Here is a 23,072-nt window from a genome sequence, read left to right as displayed (position 1 = left end):
TTTTGCAGTAGGAGCAAAATCAATTGTTATATTATCATTTTAAAATACTTGATAGCAAGGGAAAAACTTTTATTGCTGCGAATAAATCAAATATTCTGTAAGTACAGTCAACAGCTTGGTGGATAAAATAAATCTCTGCTGGTAGACACATTGCTGAATCACGGTCATGCTCTTGAATAAAACAAATGGAGCCTTGATATTCTGTCTGCTTTGGGGCATAATTCACTCGCACTGGGAGCAGAGGGAGCAATTTAGGCTCAAACCTCTTTCTATTCCTTCTGACAGGGAAGAAAAATTCTTATTTGGGAGAGGGTTGGTGCAGGGAGACACTTTCTGCCTGCATCCCTTTTGTCATCACATCGTTTGTAAGAACGGAACGAGTAGGATGCCTGGAGATCCTGAAGAATTCCACCCAACTAGTTCCAAATCAGCATATTTCCTTCACACACAGAGAGTGGGGTCCACAGTTAAACAACCTTTAAAACCACCCCCCAACTCTTTCCCCCTTTTTCTCCCCCACTTTCTTACCATTTCTCCCGCTTTGCTTCCCTTTTTCCTCCTTTTTCTCAATTTTCCGTCTCTCCCACTAATTTCCCCCCTCTCCCCACATCTTCACCCGTCACAGTTTACCCTTTGATTTCAGCTTCTCTGCCCTTTGGCCTTTCACACCGTCTATTCTCTCTATGGGTTGCCATGAGCAGCCTTTCCTCTTGTATAAGACAGTATAAATATCTCCCACTTTTTAGGCCCTTTTAGCTTTGACAAAGGGTCATCTGGACTCAAAACGTCAGCTCTTTTCTCTCCTTACAGAAGCTGCCAGACCTCAGAGATTTTCCAGCAGTTTTTCTTTTGGATCCAAATGCAATCGATTGAACTGTTAGTGAGGAAGCAGCCATGGAATAATTTCTATGAGTTTCATGATTAATGTTATACTGGCTTATGCCTCTGTCCTCAGTAGCACTATATTCCTGGGATTTCATTTGTTATCCCATGTTAATCAATGTAGCTGCTTATTGACTGTTTATGCCATAATTAAATTCATTTCTTTATTGTGAAGATCACGGGGGATGAAAAGCTAGTGGAGAAAAAGGAAGCAAAGGTTTTATTGACCATGGGCAGATTTCACTCGCCTGGAAAGCTTGGGGCTCAGTCGTCAATAACAGTCACAACTGTCCAGTCTCCAACCTGACTGTGAGCGAATATGCAACTCACCCTCAGATCTCTGTGGACCACCATCTCCAGTTTTTCCAGAATTTAGTCCACACTTTATAAATTGTGCTTTTCTAAAGCTGCTGAAAAAATGGGTCCAGCAGGTGGAAATAATAAAGGCACGCTTTCAATGATTATCTGGCTCTGAAAATCCCTGGTCTGGTCAGAATTTTAAAAGCTCCTTTAAAAAAGGACTATAGATATTGATGGTGGAGTGGTGGTAGCTGGGGTTATTTCTGAAATCCTTTGTATTGTTTAGTCCCTGGTATCCGTCGTGCTGTTCTGGAAAGGTAAGAGGCAGAGGGTGGAAGGGTCTGCTTCCCAGAACATTCCAAATTGCGTCCAAGTGTTGGCTCATAGGCCAGGTAGTTCATACACCCTCTTGGGTCAGAGATGGTGGTTAGCGATCCAAGTGGATAAAAGGAAAGGAAACATTCCCCATAAAATAAATTAATTGTAAATTACTAGGTTTTATATTTATTTCCTACTGCACTGACAGTTTTAAAGGCAGTATTTCAAGTTTTAGTGCTCCTGTTATTACAAACACTGCACCCACTACATTGTTAATCAGTGGCTTATATGCATAGCTGGCACAGCACTAATATTTCAAAAACTCAAATCGTCAAGCCGTTCTTTCATCTCCCTTTCATTGACTCTTCTTTATTACATTAGTGAAAATTAGAGGTCCTCCCATGCCTTGTGGTACTTCCAGCAAACACACGTTAGAGAAAACACTGGCCATCATTTCCCAGTCCCTGAAGGCATAAAAGGGATCCTTGCAGCTGTTCTAATTGCAGGGCCCTACAGCTTGAGCATGGTTGCTAGTCTTTTACAGCTTTATTGGGATGGAAAGCAGCAGGTCATCAGCACAAAGCAGGTGTGCCGTGCACATATAGAATTCTTTACGTTGCACCATCCGCAATTGGTGGCTTACAGCAGTTAATGATGCCATCCCATTTAGTTTCAATGGAACTTTCTATTTAATGCCACACAAACAGCAATCAGAACTAACTGCAACTGGTTAATTTAAGGTGTTCCAATATACAGGACAATAATTTTCCTGCCATTTTTTAAAAAAACATTATGGTTGAAAGGATACTGCTTCCAAAATGAACATACAGGCCGGAATTTTACAGTCCTGCCCGCCACGAGAATCGGAGCGGGCGAGGGGCGGACAATGGGAAGGTCCGTTGCGGGCGAGGGGCGGACAATGGGAAGGTCCGTTGCGGGCGAGGGGCGGACAATGGGAAGGTCCGTTGCGGGCGAGGGGCGGACAATGGGAAGGTCCGTTGCGGGCGAGGGGCGGACAATGGGAAGGTCCGTTGCGGGCGAGGGGCGGACAATGGGAAGGTCCGTTGCGGGCGAGGGGCGGACAATGGGAAGGTCCGTTGCGGGCGAGGGGCGGACAATGGGAAGGTCCGTTGCGGGCGAGGGGCGGACAATGGGAAGGTCCGTTGCGGGCGAGGGGCGGACAATGGGAAGGTCCGTTGCGGGCGAGGGGCGGACAATGGGAAGGTCCGTTGCGGGCGAGGGGCGGACAATGGGAAGGTCTGTTGCGGGCGAGGGGCGGACAATGGGAAGGTCCGTTGCGGGCGAGGGGCGGACAATGGGAAGGTCCGTTGCGGGCGAGGGGCGGACAATGGGAAGGTCCGTTGCGGGCGAGGGGCGGACAATGGGAAGGTCCATTGACCTCGGGCGGGGTTTTATGGTTTCGGGGTGAGCGAGGATGTAAAATCCCACCCACAGTGAACATTTTTCTTTTTTAAAAAGTCAGAAATGCTTGGTGTCATTTCTGTCACAAATCATCGTCCGCAAGTGATGCAATTACACATTCACTATGATTTATTTCACTGGCCGGTGTGTTTGGAGGCAAATGATAAAAAGTCTGGCAAATAATGTTTCAGTGTTGGTGTTCCTAGAAGGACTCAATCCTGTCCAGTTGTTCTTGGGAGGTGTATCCTCTGAACTTATTAAACCTTTCACTTATTCACAAAGAAAGAATAAGTGTACAGTATGGTCAACTGCACCAATGATAATGAATTATCACCAATGAAAAGGCCAAATGGCCTCTTCTGCACTGTAATATCCTGTGATTTATCTGTCTTTCTTTGCAAGAAAAATGTCAAACTAACACTTGAGTATGGTAACTCTGAACATGGGTAATTTCATCTTCCAATTTATAATGGCCCAGTAGCTACACTTACAAACTCAATAGCTGCAAAAGTGAGCACTCGGGAAACTTTGTTATCTATTTTACCATCTGACAACTATGCTTCGAATAGGCCCAATGTTGCTCAATGTGATCCAATCTAATCCTGTGGTGATCAACGTGATCACACTTATTTCTAGTGAGTCCTGGTGTCCACATTTTCAACAGCATAGAGACCATCCTCCTCACCTTTAAATTATTATTTTTCCTAGTCTTGAACTGCATTGAACCTGTCCACAGGAATCATCTCTGGTACTATTACGAGGGGGCCTCGACAAGACAGGTGGACTTTTAATGTAGGTTCAAATGTGAAACATTCATATGTTTTGCCAACTGATTGACTGAAGCCACAATGAATGATGCATACATGTGGAATTCATATTGTAATACTGAATCACGTTCCCCACCCATTTTCTTTTTTGCTTTTGGTAAGTCTGTTAAAACACAACAAAACAAATACCCATCAATTAAACTGCAAATTATTCACAGCGTTTACTTCTTGGTTAAAGTCGTGTGTGAATTTACAAGTCCTAAAGATTTCTTCCAGTGATGCAGTAAATCCATTTACTGACACATATACAACTTTCTGTTACCCCTATGTCGTCCACCTGTGTCAATGTTATTAATTGTGTAATAACAGGCATCTCGCTGCTTTATCGTTTATTCCATTACCTTCTTTTCATGAAAGTGCTCCAGATGCAGTCTTTCTTGCTCAAACCTTCCCACTTGATTCTGAAAAGAAATGACATCTCAGAGGAGGATTCATTCACTGATATAAAATATCATTAGCTATTACAAATTACAATTAAGATTTTCTAGGTTCACTTTGTAATTTTCTAACTATGTCAGGGGTTGTGGGTTTTAAAGAAAGAAGAAATAGACGAGCTTTGCACACGTAGATTCAAACTAACAACAACAGATTTATTCTAGGAGCTTTTCTAGAAAATGAAACTAAACAGCAGCCTGTTAAACACTCCAATGATGATCACCATCAAATCATGTGATCAGCTCTTACAGCAATCATGCAACCAGTTAAATATATATCTCTCCCCCTTTACTTTTGTGATCATAGCAACAAATTATCATGATGCTATACATAGGATCAATAATACTCTAGACACAGCACTGTGCACCATTAATCATTATATACAGTCAATGAGAAAGTCAATCAGGAGGATGTCTATTCCTCTTTGGTTGTATACGACATTCTGGACTTTGGCTGTCCTTGACCCTAGAAGTATGATTTGGAACTTCAGTAGACACTTTTTCTCTTGGAACTAACTCTGCATCATTTTCATGTGGCATAGTAGCAAAGACACAATCATCAGGTGACTCAGATTCAACTAGGTCTTCAACTAGGGACTAAAGAAGTTGGTATTTTTGGAGATGATTTCAAGATAACAACAATTGGTCAGCATGGCGTTGCCAAAGTAGCTCATCTTCAGTTTGAACTGTGTGGGAAATTGGACCTGTTTTTGCTAAAACTATGGCTGGTACCCATTTCTCACTCATGGTATAATTACACACTAACACTCAATCTCCTTGTTGCAATGAACGCTGTTTTGTTCTCACTTCTTGTCTAGCAACTTGAGATTGTTACTGACGCTCTATATGTCTGAAGTTTCTCGAAGTAATAACAAATCAAATGTAGCTCTCAACTTTCTCCAAGCAAAGTAATGCAGGTGAACCTTGAGGAGTCGCATGAGTAGTGCTTCTGTAAGATGCCAAAAAGCTATTCACACGCATGATAACTTACCTTGCTCTCTTGAAGTTTTTAAAAAATATTTTAAGGATTCTACGAATCATTCAGTTGTCTGATGTGTCAACCATTGTCTGATGTATGATACGATGTGGATTTTATATGCTGAATACCATTTCCTTTGAGATAATCTTCAAACACTTGTGAAGTAAACTGTGAACCATTATCACTAACAATCTGTTCTAGTTTACTAAATCTTGCAAAAAATTCATCAAATGTTTCAATGGTTTGTCCAGTTCATAGAATCCCTACAGTGCAGAAGGAGGCCATTCACCCCTTCGAGCCCGCACTGACAACAATCCCATCCAGGTCCTATCTCCGTAACCCCACATATTTACCCTGCTAAACCCCCTGACACTAAGTCAATTTACCATGGCCAATCCACCTAACCTAAATATTTTTGGACTGTGGGAGGAAACTGGAGCATCTGGAGGAAACCCACGCAGACACATGCAAACTCCACACACAATCACCTGAGGCAGGAATTGAATCCAGGTCCCTGGTGCTGTGAGGCAGCAGTGCTAACCACTGTGCCACCTGATGTAGTAGATCATATGATACCAACTTCTGGCCACTTTGAGTGTGCATCAATTGTGACTAAGAACACGTAACCTCAAATGGACCACTAAAATCTACATGCAATCATTTTAGGCAACTCCCAAAGTGTAAAGGAGACAATGGTGGTGTATTCCTTATTCAAGCACAAGACTGACACTGTCCCACTATTTCTTCAATCTGAGCATACAGATCCGGCCACCAAAAATAACTACATGCTAACTCCTTTATCCGGACTGCACCAGGAATTCCTTCATGTAGTTGTTTAAGAACTCTTTCTTGCAGTCCAGGATGAATGATCACCCAGATTCCCCACGATAGGCACCCACCTTGGATGGTCAACACAAGCTTTCTTGACACATATGGTTTCAAATGAGGATGCGGATGATGCGTTCCAGCTATTATTCCCTTCAAACCAGATTCATCAGCTTCATCATTTCTGGTCTGTTTCTGAACTTGAGAAGCTGTCACGGGCAAATGGTCAGCTAGCGAAAAATAAGGAATACTTACAAAACTAGTTGGTGGCATCTGCTCAATAGGTAAAGGTAAGCACGATAATGCATCAGCTTGGCACTCTGATTGATGATATTTTATATTGTAGGAGTGTGCAGATAAGATCAGTGACCATCTTTGCAATCGGCTAGCAGCTAACAACAGTGTGCTTTTAGATGACCCAAAAATAGTATTTAAGGGTCGGTGATCAGTCAATAATATGAAATAATGACCATATGAATAACGATGAAACTTTTGTACGCCAAAAATTATACAGAGTGCTTCTTTTTCTAGCTGAGCATAATTAGATTCAGCACTAATCAGAGTACGCAAAGCAAAAGCTATTGGCCATTCTTCTCCCGAAGGCATAATATGTGAAATGACTGCCACAACTCCATTGGGTGAAGCATCGCAAGCAAGCAGTAATGGTAGCTTCAGATTAAAATGTATCAATACTTCAGACTTCTGAAAAGCAGTTTTGACTTCCTTGTATGCTTTCACACATTCTGTTGTCCAGTCCCATGACTTTCACATATAGTAAACTATGTACTTCAATAATGTATCTAAGTTAGGGACAAACTTGCCATGATCATTTACTAATCTTAGAAAGGACTTCAATTCTGCCCTGTTCATTGGACATGGTATTTCTAAAACAGCATTCATCCCTTTAGCTACTTTATAAAGGCCTTTACTATCAATAACGTGACCCAAATACTGGACTGAGGTCTGGAAAAAGTCACACGTTTCTTTCTTGACCACAGACCATGTGCTTGAAGATGTTCCAATTTTGCTTCTAAATTATTCAAGTCCTCCAGTTCACTGGACCCTGTAATTGGAATATTGTTCAGGCAACATTGTACACCAGAGAGACCACTTAAAATCTGATCCATCAATCTTTGGAATAGGACTGGTGCGGACGTTATTCCAAAATGCAATCTTTTACAATGAAAAAGACCTTCATGAGTAACGATAGTAATGGTTGAGATTCAGTGGCTACATTCATCTGTAAATAAGCTTGTGAAAGATCAATCTAGCTGAAATCCTGCCCACCTGATATCTGAGCAAACAAATCTTCAATTAAAGGAAGGGGATATTGATCAGCACAAAACATTGGATTCATGGTCGTGTTAAAATCACGACAAGTACAAACTCAACCATCTGGTTTCATGGCAGGTATGATGAGGGTAGCCCAGTCACTCATTGTAACTGGCTCTAACAGCAGTGTTAAAAAATCATACTAATTCTTGGGACAAACTGCATATGGCACTTTTTGGCGAACAATTAGGTTTTATCTTGAGTTTCACTTGAACTCTCTTCATTGGGCCAAATGTGTCTTCGAATACACTCTTGTATTTTCCAGGTGTTGTAGGTCTGTTTTGGCAATGACCCATCTGTTGACTGCACTCCAGTTAAGCTTTATCTTCTCCACACATGATCTCCCAGATACAGCTGGAAAATTACCACAGACCACATGGAGAGGCAACTCCGTTGTTCGTCCACTCAACTCTACATTGACAATGACGTAACCTTTTAGGCACGATCTCTTCCATGCATGTCTTTAAAATCAGATTAGCTGGTTATAAAGGAAGATGCTTCAGCTTTTGTTGGTATGTAGTCTCAGGAATTAAAGATACAGCAACACCAGTATCAGTCTCCATCCTAATAGGATGTATACCTAACATCGGAATCACCCAAAATCTGTGATTCACCCTGTATGGGTAAGAGGTTCAGTTGGAGCTCTTCACCATATTTCTGGACATTCTCCTGTTCGCAACTGTAATTATTTTCTTCCAAGTTGTAAATTCATTTGTAGAATGCAACCCGTCCTTCTTCTTGAAGCTACCCAGATTTTTCTTCTGAATATTCTTCTCAAGAGACGTTGGTCTAGCCCAACAAGCGAGTAAGCTTTGGTTCCTGGCTTTGCTGGATGAACAAGTACGGAGCAAATTGAAGGTTTTACTTCCTATTGTACTGAGAAAAGCTGGTATGAATAACTTGCCTGCAATTTTATTCGCTTATACCAAGTACTCAAAATGCTCGGCATAGGAACTCCGTGATTCTTTTCTTCATTGAAAGGACCCTAATTGATCCGTCATTTCTCTTGCAAGCACTAATGGCTCAAGATTGTTCAGTTAATATTTTTTTTACTGTCTTCCCAATACTTCGCTTTATACACTGGAGACTGTTGACTTGATACAAGTTATTTTTCAAACAGCTCAGCCGTACAGCAAGCATCCCTTCTTTTCAAACGTGCCAGATACTGCCTGGAATCTCACCCTTTTCTGATCGGGAAACCTGCTTTTGTTAAAAGCACACAGAGAGCTTTCACCTTTCTCAAATGTGTAGTGAATTTCCTGCTCTGCCGCTACACACTGAAAAACGTGCATGGACCCTGCAGCTTCGAGGAGACTAGCTGATTTGGTTTTTTCCGGTAAGAAACACAATTTTTTTTTTCTTATTTGGTCTTCCCTCACTAGTACTTCAATCTTTAATCCTGTTGTTGACTTTCCCCAGCCTTCTAATATTCGAAGGGGTTCACCAGAGCCTGACCTCATCCTCTCCTCATGCAGACAGCTACATGTTTGATGAAGAACACTCAGGATTCTTACCGCTGATCATTTCATAAAAATCTGCTTTAATCCTCGTGAAGATAAATATTTCTGGTCTGCACTGGGTCACTTCCATGGTATTCTTTACAGTCCAGCAATGCAGATATCGTATTGGTTATTTGATGAAACTAGAGAGGGGATGACAAGACTATTCTAATCTTCACCAACATGTTTCCATGTGACAGTCAGCCTCATGTGGGCTGGTGTGTTTACATAGTAAAAAAGGTTAAACAGTTGAACACAGTCAGGTACAACATGAAACAAAAAAACTGAATACAGAGGTGCACAATTTCAAACTCAACAACAAGCAGATTAACTTGAAAAAAGATCAGGTCTTTCTTTCACTGAAGATTTTCAACATAATTTTCTGAATTGTTTTCATTGAAAATGCAATATCCTATACTTAATCCAGTTCAACTGTTTTGACTGCCTGAGGGATCCAAAACAGACACACAATTTAAATACAGTTAGAACCTTCTAACATCATAATCACCTATTCCATTTACTTCTCAACGATGACCAACTCAACATACTGCGTGATAAAACGGAGTCCTATTTTTCCAAGAAAGGTCAGACCCAAATTACGATTATGCTCAAATCTGGTTGCAAAGCATTCATTTATGAATCTCTTCTGCAGGCCTTCATTTGATGACTTGATCAAAAATGTAATCTAAGAATGGATAATGGCCACATCCCCAAATACATGCTTTTTGGTGAGCTTGCTTTCACATAAGACCAACAGCTCACCTACGTCTGCATTGCAAAGCTGTTTGCAAGCGAGACCTCAAGTTGATCGAGACTGTAACTGATGAGTGGAAAGTCCTCCCTGTTGACCGGAGTGCTTGGAGACAAGTGGATGAAAGCCATGGAAAAAGCAGAGGACAAAAGAAATGACCAGATGGTGGAAAGAAGAACCCACTGGCAGAAAAATACATCAGTTGACATCAGGCCTTCATTATTTGTTTGTGCCAGCTGCAGAAGGCACTGCCACTCTCAAATCGGCCTCTACAGCCACAACAGACAATGTTCAAAACAGGTATGCATACACCCACGGTGAAGCCCATCGTCTCCCGAGATGGACAGATGCCATCGTAATCCAAGCAAAACTAACACTGCATGGATTTCTACACACACCAACTATTAGACTTCTACAACATGGCTTCATCTCCAATGAAACTGGTAGAGGGACACCTAAGGAAGGATGTGCTGCCCTTGGAAAGGGTTCAGAGAAGGTTCAGAAGAATGATCTCTGGAATGAAGAACTTGTTGTATGAGGAACGGTTGAGGACTCTGGGTCTGTACTCGTTGGAGTTTAGAAGGATGCGAGGGGATCTTATTGAAACTTACAGGATACAGCGAGGCTTGGATAGAGTGGACGTGGAGAGAATGTTTCCATTAGTAGGAAAAACTAGAACCAGAGGGCACAACCTCAGGCTAAAGGGACGATCCTTTAAAACAGAGACGAGGAAGAATTTCTTCAGCCAGAGTGTGATGAATCTGTGGAACTCTTTGCCGCAGAAGGCTGTGGGGGCCAGGTCATTGAGTGTCTTTAAAACAGAGATAGATAGGTTCTTGATTAATAAGGGGATCAGGGATTATGGGGAAAAGGCAGGAGAATGGGGATGAGAAAAAAAATCAGCCATGATTGAATGGAGGAGCAGACTCGATGGGCCGGGTGGCCTACGTCTGCTCCTATGTATTATGGTCTATGGTCTAACTTCAGCAAGTGAAAATAATTTTAGTTCAATGTGCTCTTGAAATCAGATTGCCATCAGTTGCTCTGGGCATAACACAAGATTTACTGAAACTTTTCTAAGTTGAGACATAATTAAATGTTTGAATACTGTGAGGTAACAGAGAGGGTTGATGAAGCTAATGTGGTTGATGCGTTGTACATGGACTTCCAAAGGGTGTTTGTTAAAATGCCACACAACATGTTGGTGAGCAAGGCTGAAGCCCATGGAATAAAAGGGACAATGGCATCATAGATATGAAGTTGACTGAGTGACAGGAAATATAAAACAGTGGTGGTGTTATTTTTCAGACTGAAGGGAGGTTTACAGTAAGGTTATTGGTTATACTAAGTCCCGGCAGATTGGAGGGTGGCAAATGTTGCCCCACTGTTTAAAAAAGGAGAGAGAAAATTACAGTCCAGTAGCAGGGAAAATGCTAGGATTCGTTATAGAGGATGTGATAACAGGACGCTCAGAAAATATCAATGAGATTAGACAAAGATTCAAGAGTTACGAAAGGGAAATCATGTTTGACAAATGTAGAGGTTTTGAGTAGGTAACTAGGAGAATAGATAAGGGAGAACCAATAGATGTGGTGTATTTGGATTTTTAGAAAGAATCATAGAATCCCTACAGTGCAAAAGAAAGCCATTTGACCCATCAAGCCTGCACCGACTTAAATTCCTCCCAGGCCCTATCCCTGTAACCCCACGTATTTACCCTGCTAATGCCCCTGACACTAAGAGGCAATTTATCATGGCCAATCAACCTAACCCGCACATCTTTGGAGTGTGGGAAGAAACCAGAGCACCCAGAGGAAACCCACGCAGATACGGGGAGAATGTGCAAATTCCACACAGACAGCCATCCAAGGCCGGAATTGAACCCTGGTCCCTGGCGTTGTGAGGCAGCAGTGCTAACCACTGTGCCGCTTTTGATAAAAGTAAAGTAAAGTTTATTTATTAGTCACAAGTAGGCTTACATTAAGACTGCAATGAAGTTACTGTGAAAATCCCCTAGTCGCCACACTCCAGTGCCTGTTCAGGTACACTGAGGGAGAATTTAGCATGGCCAATCCACCTAACCAGCACATTTGTCAGATTGTGGGAGGAAACTGGAACACCCGGAGGAAACCTACGCAGACAAGGGGAGAACGTGCAAACTCCACACAGACAGTGACCCAAGCCGGGAATCAAAATCAGGTCCCCGGCGCTGTGAGGCAGCAGAGCTAACCACTGTGCTACTGTGCCTCCCCCAGTCCCACATAAAGTCCCACATTAGAGATAAGTGTGAGAAATTAAAGCATTTGAGATTGGAAGGAACATTTTGGCATGGATTGAGAATTGGTTAGTAGACAGGAAACTGAGAGTAGGAAAAAGTGGGTCTTTTTCAGAGTGATAGGTGGTGACTCATGGGATATGGCAGGGATCAGTGCTTGGGCCCCAGCTGTTCACAATATACATCAATGATTTGGATGAGGGAATCAAAAGTTCCCTAAAATATTTCTAAGTTTGCTGATGACACAAAACTAGGTGGGAATGAGTGGTGAGGAGGAAGTAAAGAGGCTTCAAAATGATTTAGACATATTGAGTGAATGGGCAAATACATAACAGATGCAGTATAATGTGGAGAAGCCGAATGGCTGCCTCCTGCTCCTATTTCTAAAGGGTCTATTCCAGGTCCACTGCTTTTCTTGATCTAAATTAATGGAATGACGTGGGCGTGCTGGGCACAACTTCCAAATTTTTGGATGACACAGAACAACAAATTATGAACTTTGAGGAGGATAGTGATAGACTTCATGAGGACATAGACATGCTTGTGGAAAGGAAGGACATGTGGCAGAAGTGTAAAGTTGTATATTTTGGTAAAAAGAACAAGGAAAGGCAGTGTTAAGTAACAATAGAATTCTAATGGGGGTGTAGGGACCCCGTGGGGTACGTGAGTAAGTTGCTGAAGGTGGCAAGGCAGATTGAGGAAGTAGCTAATGAGGCATAAGCATCCTGGGTTTTATAAGTAGGGACATAGAGTACAAAAGGAAGTATATTATAGTGAACCTTTATAAAATGCTGGTTCAGCCTCATCTGGTTTCACAATTCTGGGCACCAAACTTTAGGAAGGCTGAAAAGGCATGGGAGAGAGTACTGAAAAGATTTTAAAGAATGGTTGCAGGGATGAAAGAATTCAGTTATGTAGATAGTTTGGAGAAGCTGAGGGTGTTCTCCTTAGGGAAGAGAAGAAAGAGAAGAGAAAAGAGGAAAGAAGGGAGAAGAGAAGGAAGAAGATTGAGAGAAGATTTGATGGAGATGTTCAAAATCATGAGTGTCCAGACAGAATAGATGGGAAGACACTGTTCCCATTGACAGAAGGATCAAAAACCAGAAGACCGAGATTTAAGATGAATGGCAAAAGAACCAAAGTCAACATGAGGAAAAATTAATTTCATACAGCGTGTGGAATCTGGAATGCAATGTCTGCAAGTGTGGATCATTAACTGAAGGGGAAACATTTGCAGGGCTAAAGGGAAGGGACAGCTCGCCAAGTAGCTTTTGCAGACAGGTGAGATGGGCATTGACTGGCTGAATGGTTTCATTCTGTGCTGTAACCATTCTATAATTCTGTGATCACCTTTCCATGATCCAGCCTTCTGAGAACCTACCCTCAGTTGTTGCTGTTTCTGATGTTCACTTTCCTGCAGTTCTTTCTTCAGTTGTAAGACATTCTGCTCCAGTTCCTCAATAACATCAGCTGCCTGGTGCGTGAAGAAGAGGGAAAGATGAACAACGGTGAGGTTAATAACCAAGGCTGATATTACACTTCCGCACAATACTCACTCAGAATACAACAAAACTGTGTCCACAGACGATGACATAACTGTAAAAGCTGGTGTGTTGTGAGGCACAACACTGCTGTGAGGACAAAAAAGAGAAAATGCTGGAAAATCTCTGGGAGCATCTGTAAGGAGAGAAAAGACCTGACGTTTCGAGTCCAGATGACCCTTTGTCAAAGCTTCTTTTCTCTCCTTACAGATGCTGCCAGGCCTGCTGAGATTTTCCAGCGTTTTCTCTTTTGGTTTCAGATTCCAGCATCCGCAGTAATTTGCTTTTATCCAATGTTGTGAGGATTTTGACAAACGAAGACAAGCAAACATGTTCCAGTATTCACTCTGAAGGACCACACGTGGAAAAACATGGAAAGTAGAAGCAGGGGTAGGCCCTTTGGGCTTACTCCGCCATTCATTTTGATCATGGCTGATCATCAAATTCAATATCCTGATCCCATCTTCACCCGCCCCCCCCCATATCCCTTGATCCCTTTAGCCCCAAGAGCTGTGTTTAAAAATCAGTGAATTTTACAGATCAAAGATTTTGTGATAAACAGGGTGAGCTTAAAAGTTATTTTATATACAGACAATGAGGAGGATGGTGCTTTCTGTATACCTTGGCTGCTGAGTGTGCATGCTCCTGCTTTACATAGTTGAGCTCAGAGTCATGTTGATTTTGCATTTGCCGTACAGTTTTCTCATGGCCCGCCAACATGTGCTGCTTTTCTTTCTGAAGAGAGCTGTATCTGAGGGCGAAAGAAAACAAGCAACTTCTTACAAAGCTTCTCACCAACCTAAGCGGGACTTTCCGACAGCAAGCTTACTTTTAATCAATGGCAGGAGTTAAAACATTTCTTTCCGGATCATTGTTCACGTACTGCTCGACTGGCACTGGGTTACAACAATCAGCAACATTTTAATTACTGAATGAGAGGCTGAATGATTTCATTTGAGAGTTTGCGTAACACTCATTTGCCATGTTATGGTGCAGTTTACTAGTTTTAAAGAAAAACTGTAAAATAAATGCCTTTTGAATGATATATGCAACAAAGAAGTTCAGATATTAGATGGCTGCTTCACAGATTGGGGGTCAAATTATATGATAAAATGTGCCAAAGCAAATTCATTTGTCCCCGAGTCAAAGGGGTGTGGATTCAAGTTCCACTTCAGTTTCTGAGCACAGTTACTCAGGCTGACACTCCATTGCAGTACCGTGAGAATCCTGCACTGTCAGAGGTGCGATCTTTCCGATGAGACATTAAACTGGCCTTCTGAGATGCTTATAAAAGATCCCCTACCATCCTGGCCAAAATCTCTCCCTCAAACAGCATCACAGAAACAGATTATCTGGTCATTCTCCCATGGCCATTTGTTGGAGTTTGCTTTGTCCAAACTGGCTGCCATGTTCCCTAAATGTGACGATGCTTCAAAAGTACTGAAATCTTCCCTTCTTTTTAGAAAAGTCAGAAGTCATCTTAATAACCTCGAAACAGAATGTTGTAAATTATTTCCCCACCAATGCACATAAAGTTTATCAGAGATTGAGGATAATAACTGGATTGGAAATGCCATAACTAATTTGAAAGCCTATTATATAAAAACACAGAAACATAGAAAATAGGCACAGGAGTAGGCCATTCGGCCCTTTGAGCCTGCACCACCATTCAGCATGATCATGGCTGATCATGCATTTCAGTATCTCACTCCCGCTTTCTCTCCATATCCCTTAATCCCTTTAGCCACAAGGGCCACGTCCAGCTCCCTCTTGAACATATCTAACAAACTGGCCCCAACAACTTTCTGTAGCAGAGAATTCCACAGATTCACAACTCTCTGAGTGAAGAGGTTCTTCCTCATCTCAGTCCTGAATGGCTTACCCCTTATTCTTAAACTGTGACCCTTGGTTCTGCACTTCCCCAACATCAGGAACATTCTTCCTGCATCTAGCCTGTCCAGTCCCACCAGGACTTTATAGGTTTCTGTGAGATGCCCTCTCATTCTTCTAAATTCCAGTGAGTACAAGGTCAGTCGATCCCGTCTCTCTTCATATGTCAGTCCTGCCATTCTGGGAATCAGTCTGCTGAACCTTTGCTGGACTCCCTCAATAGCAAGAATGTCCTTCCTCAGACTAGGAGGCCAAAACTGCACACAATACTCTATGAATGTGTGGCCTCACCAAGGCCCTGTATAACTGCAGCAAGACATCCTTACTCCTATACTCAAATTGTCTTGCTATGAAAGTCGGCATGCCATTAGCTTTCCTTATTGCCTGCTGTACCTGCAGGCCAATCTTCAGCGACTATTCCACCATAACACCCAGGTCACGTTGCACTTTCCCTTTTCCTAAACTGCCACCATTCAGATAATAATCTTCCTTCCTGCTTTTCCCACCAAAGTGGATAACCTCACATTTATCCGCATTATATTGTATATGCCTAGTATTTGCCCACTCAGCCAGCCTGTCCAAGTCACTCTGCAGCCTCTTATCATCCCCCTCACAGCACACACTGCCACCCAGCTTAGTGTCGTCTGCAAATTTGGAGATATTGCATTCAATTCCTTCGTCCAAATCATTCATGTATATTGTGAAAAGCTGAAGACCCCCCAGCACTGAACCCTGTGGTACCCCACTAGTCACTCACTACCTGCCACTCTGAAAAGGACCCATTTATTCCCACTCTCTGCTTCCTGTCTGCCAACCAGTTCTCTATCCACGTCAAGACATTATTCCCAATACCACGAGCTTTAATTTGTGTGGGACCTTGTCAAAAGCCTTTTGAAAGTCCAGATACACAACATCTGGATACTCTGCCAATCACATCTTCAAAAGATTCCAGAAGATTTGTCAAGCACGATTTCCCTTTAGTGAATCCATGCTGACTTGGACCGATCCTGTCACCACTTCCCAAATGCTCAGTTATTGCACCCTTAATAATCGATTCCAGCATTTTCCCCACACCAATGTCAGGCTAACAGGTCTATAATTCCCTGTATTCCCTCTCCCTCCTTTTTTAAAAAGTGGGGTTACATTAGCTACCCTCCAATCCACTGGAACTCTTCCAGAGTCTATAGAATGCTGGAAAATGATCACCAATGGGTCCACTATTTCTAGGGCCCCTTCCTTGAGTACTCTGGGATGCAGAGCATCAGGCCTTGGGGACTTATCGCATTTTAATCCTAGCAATTTCCCCATGCTAGACCCTCTGTCCCCGAGTATTTCTGGAAGGTTATTTATGTCCTCCTTAGTGAAAACCGATCCAAAGTATTTGTTCAGCTGGTCTGCCATCTCTTTGTTGCCCATTATGAATTTACCCGATTCTAACTGTAAGGGACCTACATTTGTATTTACCAGTACTCTAGAAGCTTTTGCAGTCAGTTTTTATGTTTTCTGCAAGCCTACTCCCGTATTCTATTTTCCCCTTCTGAATTAAACCCTTTGTCCTCTGCTGGATTTCAAGTTTCTCCCTGTCCTCAGGTCTGCTGCATTTTTGGGCCAATTTCTATGCCTCCTCTTTGGCTTTAAGACTATCCCTGATTTCCTTTGTTAGCCATGGATGAGCCACCTTCCCCGTTTTACTCTTACGTCAGACGGGGACGTACAGTTGTTGAAGTTCAATCATTTGCATCTTAAACACGATTGATATTAGATTGTTGATAGGTTGTTGAATAGCGCATGTATAAATTGGATATATAATAATGGATTAAAAACAATAAGGTACTGCAGTCAGAGACTAATTTTCAATTCTGTAACTATTTTGGTTATGTCATAGACAGGATGTTAATTTTGTAACAAAACTCACTACACAATATACAGTAGAACATTGAAAGAGCAAGGTGAACTCAGCTGTTAAAAAAAAGGACTTATACACACACACATATATATATATAAACAAATTCTGTGTGTGTGTGTGTCTGCGCACACGCGTGTGTGTGTGCACAGGTATAATATATATATATATATACACACCTAAGTTGCAGCTATATAGAACCTTGGTATAGCCGTATTTGGAGTATTGCGTGCAGTTCTGGTCACCACACTACCAGGAAAGTGCAAAGAAGGTTCTTCTGGTCTCGAGGGTGTTGACTATGAGAAGAGGTTGAATAAAACTAGGATTGTTTTCACTAGAAAGATGGAGGCTGAGGGAAGACCTGATAGAGGTCTATAAAAGTATGAGAGACATAGACAGGGTGGATAGTCAGAAGCTTTATCCCAGGGTTAGAAAGGGGCACAGTTTCAAGGTGAGAGGGAGGAAGTTAAAGGGAGATGTACGGGGGGGGTTTAACACAGAGTATGGTGGGTGCCTGGAACGCGCTGCCAGAGGAGGTGGTGGATGCAGGCATATTAGCAACATTTAAGAAGAATCTGGATGGGTCCATGAATAGAGAGAGAATAGAGTGATATAGACCGAGTAAGGGCAGAAGGCTTTTTTTTTAGTTTAGTTGAGGCATCATGATTGGCACAGGCTTGGAGGGCCGAAGGGCCTGTTCCTGTGCTGTACTTTTCTTTGTTCTTTGTTAGCAGCTGAAAAAAGTCTCTGATAACATTACCAGTAGGTGATTACATTCCGGAGTCATTGCTACAAGATTACAGTAATTGAACCTGCAGTGGATTAGTGGAGAATAAATACTACTCTAAACACTGTCATGTAGGAGAATGGTTAAAGGGGAAGGAATATGTGCAGAATACCAGCTGATAGGAATTCTATTGACATTTTTTTGTAACCTGATATTTCATTATTTTCATTTGATTGCTCGAAAACATAGTTTTCCACAGCAAAGAATTGTGTAAAGAAATTCCAAACTAAACACATCATTCCGTTTTTAATGCTCATTTTGCAACCATTTTGAAATATTTCATGGAACACATTTGGAACATACGTTATAACTGGCCTCAAGCAAACATTTAAAGACTGTTTTTAAACCAAATCAGAACCATAAATGATCAAAGAGTGAATGTGCAAATCCATATCAAGCCACATTATTTCTCTGTTTGAGGACTGAAATCACACTTCTGTCCCAGAATGAAAAATTCAACCATCTTTCAAAAGGCTGATATTTAAAGGATAAATTAAAATTGTGTTCATGTTATTAACCTCATTCAGCAGCAATTTAATTGTCCAGTTGTTATCGGCTTTCTTCTTTGTAATAATTTAGTCAACCTTCCAAGCTTGAGCTTTAAAATGATTGAAGAACTAACTTCAAAGAAGCTGTGTTTCTTTAAACTTGCTCCTGGAAACAGTAGGCAGAAGCTCAAAAATAGCTAAATAAAAACTTTTCAATTTAATAGTTGTGAGATTAAGTGCCAGGAAGACTAAACAGGCTGGATCAAAAAAAAAAGATTTTGGGACAATTCAAGTTAAAAGAGTGAGCAGAATTAAAGGCCTCATTATTAGAGTTTAAAGTTTTTAAAGTTTATTTATTAGTCACAAGTAAGGCTTACATAAACACTGCAATGAAGTTATTGTGAGTAGTCGCCACAGTCCGACGGTGGGTGGGAGAAGGTCAGGGGTTATAACAAAAACAACTTGTACCTATGTAACACATTTAACATAGGAAAAATGTCCCAAAGATCTTCCCCCCGAGTGATTATCAAGCAAGGTTTTGATACCTAACCACATAAGGAAAAATTAGGGCAGCTAAAAGAGGTCGGATTTAAGGAACATTTTAAAAGGAGGAAAGGGAAGTTGAGAGGTTTAAAGAGGGAAGGCCAGAGCTCAGGGCCTCAAACAGTTGAAAACACAGCCACCAATTGAGGAGCAATCAAAATAGGGTATGCACAAGAGTTCAGCGACTCACCAAGGCTTCTTTGAAAACACCTTCCAAACCTATACCACCAAGAAAGACAAGGGCAACAGATGCATGGGAACACCACTACCTGCCAGTTCCCCTCCAAGCCATACACCACCTTGACTTGGAACTATATCGCCGTTCCTTCACTGTCGTTTGGTCAAATCCTAGAACTCCCTTCCTATCAACATTGTAGGTACCTACACCACATCGACTGCAGTGGTTCAAGGCGGCAGCTCACCACCACCTTCTCAAGGGCAATTAGGGATAAACAATAAATACTGAGCCAGCAATACCCACATCCTGTGGACAAAAGAAAAAAAGGAATTGGAAAAACGTAAAGACCTCAAAGAGGAGTCTAGCTGGGTGAGGTTACAGAGGTAGGACAAGGGCTTGAAGGAATTTTAAATATAGACTTACTTAACCAGTAGCCGACGAAAGCCAGTGAGCAAAAGGATGATGGATGAATGGAATTTGATGCAAGTTAGGATACGAGCAGCAGAGTTTTAGATTAATTCAGTTTCTTGAATGTAGAAGATGGGACGCTGGCCAGGCGTGTGTTGGAATAATTAAGTCTAGGGATAATGAAGGCATGGCGCTTGGTTTTAGTAGGTGAGCTGTGGCAGCAGTGGAGTCCTGCAATGTTACAGATGGAGAAATAGGTGATCGTAGTGATGGCATCGATATGTGAATCTCGGGATCGAATATGACATCAAGGTTACAAAGTCTTTGGCAGCCTTAGATAACTCCATTGGAGAGAGATGGAGTCAGTGATCACGAAATTGAGTTCGTGGCAGGGACCAAAGACAGTAACTTCACCTTCCCATTATTTAATTGGAGGAAATTTCTGCCAATTCAGTCCTGGGCGTCAGTCAAATAGTACTGAAGAGTGAAATACAGGAAATATGCCACAAAAACGCACTGTACACGCGCACAATGTATTTTTTATGGCGGTGGACACTGGGGCATCCAAGTGACTCACCATGGAGAGGCAGTAGAGTTAATTAACATATTTAAATCAGGCCCCAGTGCACAATTGCAAAATTGACCGCTGCTGCATGGATCGTCCTTGGATTGGGAAACCCAGCATTGAAAGGAAGGTATGAACTCCTGGCTCCATCAAGCTAAGTATCTTTTCCATCAGTATTGGCAGAGTTTCCTCTTTAATACCTTTACCAAACAGGCACCATGCAGCTGAAGCACTGCCCAGCCTTGTAATGGGGAGACAAATCCCCCACCAACTCAAATGCTTCTCATTGTCTTAACGGACCATTCACATCAATTTCAGCAGCCGAGTCACTGCTGGGCACAATGTTGTTGCTTCAAGAGTCTGATGTCAGGCATATAAAGAACAAAGAACAGTACAGCACAGGAAACAGGCCCTTCGGCCCTCTAAGCCTGTGCCGCTCCTTGGTCCAACTAGACCAATCGTTTGTATCCCTCCATTCCCAGGCTGCTCATGTGACTATCCAGCTAAGTCTTAAACGATGTCAGCGTGCCTGCCTCCACCACCCTACTTGGCAGCGCATTCCAGGCCCCCACCACCCTCTGTGTAAAAAACGTCCCTCTGATATCTGAGTTATACTTCGCCCCTCTCACCTTGAGCCCGTGACCCCTCGTGATCGTCACCTCCGACCTGGGAAAAAGCTTCCCACTGTTCACCCTATCTATACCCTTCATAATCTTGTACACCTCTATTAGATCTCCCCTCATTCTCCGTCTTTCCAAGGAGAACAACCCCAGTCTACCCAATCTCTCCTCATAGCTAAGACCCTCCATACCAGGCAACATCCTGGTAAACCTTCTCTGCACTCTCTCTAACGCCTCCACGTCCTTCTGGTAGTGCGGCGACCAGAACTGGACGCAGTACTCCAAATGTGGCCTAACCAGCGTTCTATACAGCTGCATCATCAGACTCCAGCTTTTATACTCTATACCCCGTCCTATAAAGGCAAGCATACCATATGCCTTCTTCACCACCTTCTCCACCCATGTTGCCACCTTCAAGGATTTGTGGACTTGCACACCTAGGTCCCTCTGTGTTTCTATACTCCTGATGACTCTGCCATTTATTGTATAACTCCTCCCTACATTATTTCTTCCAAAATGCATCACTTCGCATTTATCCGGATTAAACTCCATCTGCCACCTCTCCGCCCAATTTTCCAGCCTCTCTGTATCCTGCTGTATTGCCCGACAATGCTCTTTGCTATCCGCATATGAAGGACATTCCCAGACAGCAGAGCTGGGTTTGAGTGATTAGTGTCTCAATGCTGGGAATATCGGCTTGGGAAAGGACGCCGTTGTTGGACTGCCTTTCTTACCACTGGATTTGGAGGCATTGTTGGGGGTACTTCCCAATTCTCTGAGGTGCCTGTTGTGGGTTGCCCAAGTCTCCAAAGCAAATAGGAGCACAGGGATGACAGCTGCCAGGTAAACACAATCTCAATCTTGGGTTGAGATCCCAGTCCTGAAATATTCTTTCCCTTAGTCGGTCGAAGGCTGAGCGGGCACAGTGGAGACAATGTTGAATTCTGTTGTCTATGCTTGCCTTTGTTGAGAGGAGGCTCCCAAGATATAGAAAATAGTCCACATTTTCCAGCATCTCTCCATTGATTTTAATTATCAGGGTTAGGTTTTGTGCTGTGAGAGCTGATTTGAAGAAAATGTTTGTTTTCCAGGTGTTTAGTGAAAGGCCCATTTTCTCATGTGCTTCAGAGGAGTCAACTGGTGCTCAGTTTCCAAGTAAACACACATTAGTGTCATCTTCATGCACAATGGCAACGGTTGGACTGATTTTGTTTTGGATTGAAGGCAGTGTAAGTTTCCTGTGCGTTCCGCAGATTCTCTCCACGCCTGTGAGTAATTTGCTGGAAGTGAGGTGCAGTATTACAGTGAGGAAGATGGAGAATGGAAATGTTGTTCATATGCCTGACACCAGACTCCTGAAGCCAATGTTCTACTTGGAGCTCAGTTGGGGCAGGAATCTCCCAGGATGTGCAAGTGTTGTAGGGATGTCCTCAAAGTAACCTTAAAGAGGTCAAACATCCCTACCAACTCATTGGAGCCCTTGGCTTATAACCAACCAAAATGAAGAAAGTTAAATCAGGAAGGCACTGAACACATTGAGAGACTTGTCAGGAGCATGTAGAGACAAAGTTGAGGTTCCGTAGAGAGCACGCAAACTTCCAAACATCTGATCTGCCTGACCCTCCAAGCACCACCTAGGTGGCCGCGTGTCGTAGGGTCTGTAGATCACTCATTGGACTCATCAACTTTTTCAGAACCATTGAACTCGAGTGGAAGAAAGTCATCCTCAATGTCGGGGCATCTACCTCAGAAGGTTACAGTGCAATGAGCACAGAAGAGGTGGGCGGGAGTGATTACTCAGCAGATTGAGTGCTCTCCATTGCATCATCAGCCTCAATGAATCTGGTTTGGAACATTCAGTTATTACTCACTTCAATGGAGCTGTCTGCGCCTTTATTTCTTTTTTAAAAAAATAGACCAGAAAAAGACATAAATCACAAGGAATCACTAAATACTGCTTCTGTTAAAAATACAGAAATTCAGCTGCAAGGCTTCATGTGTTCCTTCTCCTCTCACTGGAGTCTACACCGATTGATGGTTACCTATTAGAATAGGCGGCCTCTCCATTGTTCTTTTGCTCATCCAAACTCATCAATTCAAAAAGATCTGCAGTTCCATCATCCCTAGTCAGCAAGTTCCATTCCTTTCTCACCCGGGCTTCTGGCCTATATTGGCTCCCAGTCAATCACGTCTTAATTTTAAAATTTTCACTCTCATTTTCAAATTTCTTCATGGCCTCACTCCTTCCTATTTCTGTAATCTCTTCCAGCCCCACAACCCTCCAAGACATCTGCACTCCTCCAAT

General features: G+C 42.5%; 1 protein-coding gene across 3 annotated transcripts in view; it reads right to left on the bottom strand.

The window, feature by feature from the left end:
- cep112 (centrosomal protein 112) overlaps window positions 1-23,072 on the bottom strand; it is a 483,816-nt gene that overhangs the window by 276,456 nt on the left and 184,288 nt on the right. For all 3 annotated transcript variants that reach the window (XM_078226009.1, XM_078226010.1, XM_078226011.1), the window contains 3 exons: window positions 14,007-14,136; window positions 13,226-13,318; window positions 4,091-4,150 (listed from right to left, as the gene is read on the bottom strand). In XM_078226009.1, the coding sequence (XP_078082135.1) occupies window positions 4,091-4,150; window positions 13,226-13,318; window positions 14,007-14,136 (283 nt within the window). The remainder of the gene's footprint in view (window positions 1-4,090; window positions 4,151-13,225; window positions 13,319-14,006; window positions 14,137-23,072) is intronic.

The sequence above is a fragment of the Mustelus asterias genome, chromosome 12 (assembly GCF_964213995.1).
Source record: "Mustelus asterias chromosome 12, sMusAst1.hap1.1, whole genome shotgun sequence".
NCBI lineage: Eukaryota > Metazoa > Chordata > Chondrichthyes > Carcharhiniformes > Triakidae > Mustelus > Mustelus asterias.
The sequence above is the reverse complement of the archived record's forward strand: the minus strand, read 5'-3'. Positions and strand labels throughout refer to the sequence as shown.